We start from the raw sequence: 4,150 nt of genomic DNA, 5'->3' as shown, positions 1-4,150 counted from the left end.
CTGGTACCCATTACTAATTTACCCATTTATCCAGTCTGGTCAATTTGTATAGATTACTTGGGCATGAAAAAGTATAAATGTAATTGAATTGATTATTAAAGGAAGTAAGGAAATTAAATATTAAGATAAAGAACAAAAATAATTACAATAAAAAGAGGCTCAAAATCATCAAAGAAAACGATTAATAAAATGCTAGAAAGAATTGAAATGAACTGGATTGATGATAAAAATATATATATATATATCTATTATTGAATGCATTGGGAACTTTAATTATTATGAAATAATTTAAGGTAACCTAGAAGGTATTGAATTAAATGATACAAAAAGATTAATAATAGAAATATAATTTAAATAAATGTTACAAACTTACCTTTCATAATAATATTAAGTTAAGAATAATGCTATTAGAATATTAGTATATTGTATATTCTTACTGTAACCTTATGAACTAAGCACCTCCAAAGAGGACTAAATTAGGAAAAAGAAAAAAAAAAGGGATCTTAAATTTTAGAAACCTTATTGAAGCATAATTAGATCTAAATTATCTGAATCATATTTTATTTCCATCTGTATTTTGTATATTATTTCTTTGTTATATTATTGCATCACTAAGCAGAAATGCTTAGCGCGATGGATTTGTTTCCCTCGCGCAGGTACTGAAGGTAAAGCCTAGCAAATATTAAACAAAAAATTTTAGAATTCTGATCTGCTGAAGTGTCTGAAGTATTCAAAGTTGTCACCTCTTTAGCAATGCATGTAGATAGGGCCCATATAGGTCATAATTTGTATATTGTATAAAATGCTTAGTTATAGTATTGTAATGTAAATTATGAAAATGTAATGAATATGTATGTAATGTAAATTAATAAATCGGTTAATTTATATGTAATTAAATTGTATATCATGTAAATTAATGAAGAATGAAAATTTTCATATATGAGTTGAGCATGAATGAGAATGTATGGAAATTGATATGAATGAAATTGTATAAATTTGAATACGGAATTGAAATATATAGATGATGCATGAATTGATGAGATTTTTATTTTAAAATATTATTGAAATTTTCAAACAGATGAATAGTAAAACATGTTAAACGTTAATAAATTATGGGAAACTCCGTTAGTTTCTCCGTCGAAAAATAATTGATATTAAAAGATAATAACTTGAAAATGATTAAATGAATAAAGTAAGATAAGATAGGGTGCTCCAACACTGAGTGTGACATGCCTTGCTCGGCTACACTATAAATGGATAAGGGGTGTCACATTAAAGGTCTTGGAAATAGCTTTTTCTTTTCTATCTTCAATTCTTATTGTGCATATTCAATTCGTAGAATGAGCATGATCAGTTTGGTTCGATTTACTCTAAAAAATTGAGAAATTAATAAATTGAAATTTATGATAAATTAAATTCAAATTAAAGAGAAAATCAAAATGAAGCGAGTCAAATTGATCCAATTTAGTTTGTCCTTTGGACCTCATTTTGTGTCTTTTTTTGCAGTTTATTTTGGACTTATTCAAATTTAATTTCTTATTATATTTCTTAATTTTAATTTAAAATTTAATAACAATTAATTAAAAATACATTATTTGATTTATCTGATTTCATCGATTTTTTTCTTTAAAAAATAAATAATAGTGAAAATTTCTTAAAATAAAAAAATAAAATAAATTAATTTGTAACAAAATAAACTAAAATTTCAAATTAAATTGATTTCATTATATATATATATATATATATATATATATATATATATATATATATATATATATTAATTTAAACTAAAGTTTACTCACCCCTAAATAACCTATGCCTCATGCCAGTGAGCTTGACCATTATTGAAGGCGTAGGCCCAACTTGTTCTCCTTCACAGCTTCTCGATCTATTTATCAATTGTCCTCCATTTATATATCTTCATCTCCAAGCTTCTTCTTTGGTAAAATTGGATATTGTATAATTTTGTGAAAGTCATTAGAAATTTCATTCCTCATGACTAAATTCTATTCCATCTAAAAACTTATAAATTAAAGGGTGTGATATATTTAATGGATTAAAATTTATTAATTTTTTTTTTCTCAATTATAAAGAAAATGAAAGGAAACATATTGATAAATGAAAGAATAGCTAAAATCAAGAGCTATTTTCACTTTAAGCTCCTAAAATATTTTAGATTATGATGCAAACATTTTTCCCCAGTAGATCTATATACACAACTAATGTAGTTCATATTGGAGGGGAAAGTAAAAAGAGAGAGAGAGAGAAATCATTTCCTGAAGGAAAAGTGATCATTAATTGAAGAAAATACATAAATTTAAACAAGAAGATGAATGTATGAATAATAGCAAATTATAAATTTACCCAGATTCAGCCAATGAAGATTGAAAAAAATACAAACAAAAACAAAAGTAGTGAAGAGAAAACTAAGTTTCCCAGAAAATTGTTTGAGCTTTGGATTTGATTGGCTTTGGGTAATTGATTGGGTTAAATAAATTTCAATATCATGGCTTGTGAAGGTATCTTCCAGCAAGCAAAGCAGCCTCCATGACTAGGGAAATGACATCAATAACCTCATCAGCTTGGCATTTGTTTCCTTTGAAGGTATGCCCTCCTGAGTTCTTGAAATTTGTCATGCAATTGATGAAGTTTTGGCTACACTCTTGGCTTAGATAATCATCTGCACCAACACCAATTTTTATTATCAATTATTTTAATTTTAATACAACTTTTATATGAATTAATTCAATAAAATAAATCATCATTTTCACACACGTAACCCATCCAAATCTCTCTGTCAGACACACTCATACACTCATCTCACTTTTATAGCTGTCAATGTCCCATATATTAATATCCACAAAATTACTATTTGGAAGCCTATACAAGAACCACCGACATAATTATTATAATGTTAATTATCATTATTATTATTATTATCATCAGCTGTCATTCATTGAATCAGTTACTTGCCATACAGTAAGTTCCAACAACCGAAATACCAAATCTCATAAATTAGAGTTTATTTATTATTATTATTTTATAATTTACTCTGATTATGATTTAAAAGAACAATTTTAGTACCATTAAACTAAAAATAATATTTTTTTACTATAACTTTATCTTTAGGATAATAGACCTTATCAGCAGCTATGTTATACCTATTTCCTTAGTGGGGGGTTTCTGTAAATTTACATAAATTGTAGATTTGAAGTGAAAAGTTAAAGATGGATGAACATTACTGTTCTTAGCTTGAACACAGGCATCATGCTTCATGCAGCAAGCATCAAGGCCATCACAAGGTTTCTCCCCTGGACATCCACTGTATAGTAGCCCACAATACTTGCCATATCTCAAAAATGGAGGCACTGCACAAATCAAGCACTTATTTAACTAATTGCCCCCCCAATTTAGTTAATTAATTAATTAATTAATTAATTAGACCTACAAGAAAGTACTTAATCACCTGAACAGAACTCAGACTCACATTTCCTGCTGCATTCTTTACTCTGTGACAAAAGAAAAGAAAAGGAGAAGAATTCCAAGAAATGCTAATTGAGAAAAGAAAAGAAAAGAAAAGAAAGGAAAGTAAAACAAACCACAGAGACAGTTGCATCTATTTTTTGAACACCAATGTTAAGGGCATGGACTGGAACAGAAGAGAAGAAGCAAAGGGCAAGAACAAGGGAACAAGACGCAAGAAGATGACGATGATGATGATAAGCTTCTAACTTCAATGGCTGGCTGATATTTGCCATTGCTTTGAGACTGAAGTTGATGAAGCTTGGTTTTGCCCAAAAGGCTCTGAAATAAAGAGTGAGAGGAGTAGGTACAGAGGAAGGTGTAGGTATAGAGGAACTTTTCTATGCCTATTGAGAGAATAAGCTTGAGATGGGGATCAAACAAGTAGGTTGAGTTTGTCTTGTAATGACTCGTGAAATGATTTTGGAGTGTAGTTCACTCTTCACTATGCAGATGCACTTTGTTACCAAAAACTAAAATAAATTAAAAATGGGACAAATTTTTGAGGTGGTTGTGGGCTCCAAGTCTCGTGAACAATGCCCTTCCAAAACTTGCCAGTCAAAGAGGATCTACTAAATGAAGTAAAAGGATTAAAATTAGCATATGGAGTTTCTTGCTATAAAATTCA

At 28.5% G+C, this 4,150-nt stretch overlaps 1 protein-coding gene across 1 annotated transcript; it reads right to left on the bottom strand.

Annotated features, from left to right (window-relative positions):
• Window positions 1-2,272: 2,272 nt before the first annotated feature.
• LOC110634729 (phospholipase A2-alpha) lies at window positions 2,273-3,895 on the bottom strand. The gene is made up of 4 exons (XM_021783862.2): window positions 3,600-3,895; window positions 3,467-3,509; window positions 3,243-3,368; window positions 2,273-2,680 (listed from the first exon to the last, which is right to left on the bottom strand). Exons 1-4 carry the CDS (start codon window positions 3,756-3,758, stop codon window positions 2,505-2,507), a joined length of 504 nt encoding a protein of 167 aa, XP_021639554.1. The 5' UTR covers window positions 3,759-3,895; the 3' UTR covers window positions 2,273-2,504.
• Window positions 3,896-4,150: the final 255 nt, after the last annotated feature.

This window comes from Hevea brasiliensis, chromosome 4, assembly GCF_030052815.1.
Source record: "Hevea brasiliensis isolate MT/VB/25A 57/8 chromosome 4, ASM3005281v1, whole genome shotgun sequence".
Classification (NCBI taxonomy): Eukaryota; Viridiplantae; Streptophyta; class Magnoliopsida; order Malpighiales; family Euphorbiaceae; genus Hevea; species Hevea brasiliensis.
This window is presented reverse-complemented; position numbering and strand designations above follow the sequence as displayed.

Bases quoted from the DNA above. Each gene is read 5' to 3' on its own strand.
- LOC110634729 (XM_021783862.2), bottom strand. From the start codon at position 3,758: ATGGCAAATATCAGCCAGCCATTGAAGTTAGAAGCTTATCATCATCAT. The intron at 3,510-3,599 runs GTTTGTTTTACT...CTTTTGTCACAG, and splicing joins TAGATGCAACTGTCTCTGTG to AGTAAAGAATGCAGCAGGAA. The intron at 2,681-3,242 runs GTAATGTTCATC...GTGTTGGTGCAG, and splicing joins CTGTGTTCAAGCTAAGAACA to ATGATTATCTAAGCCAAGAG.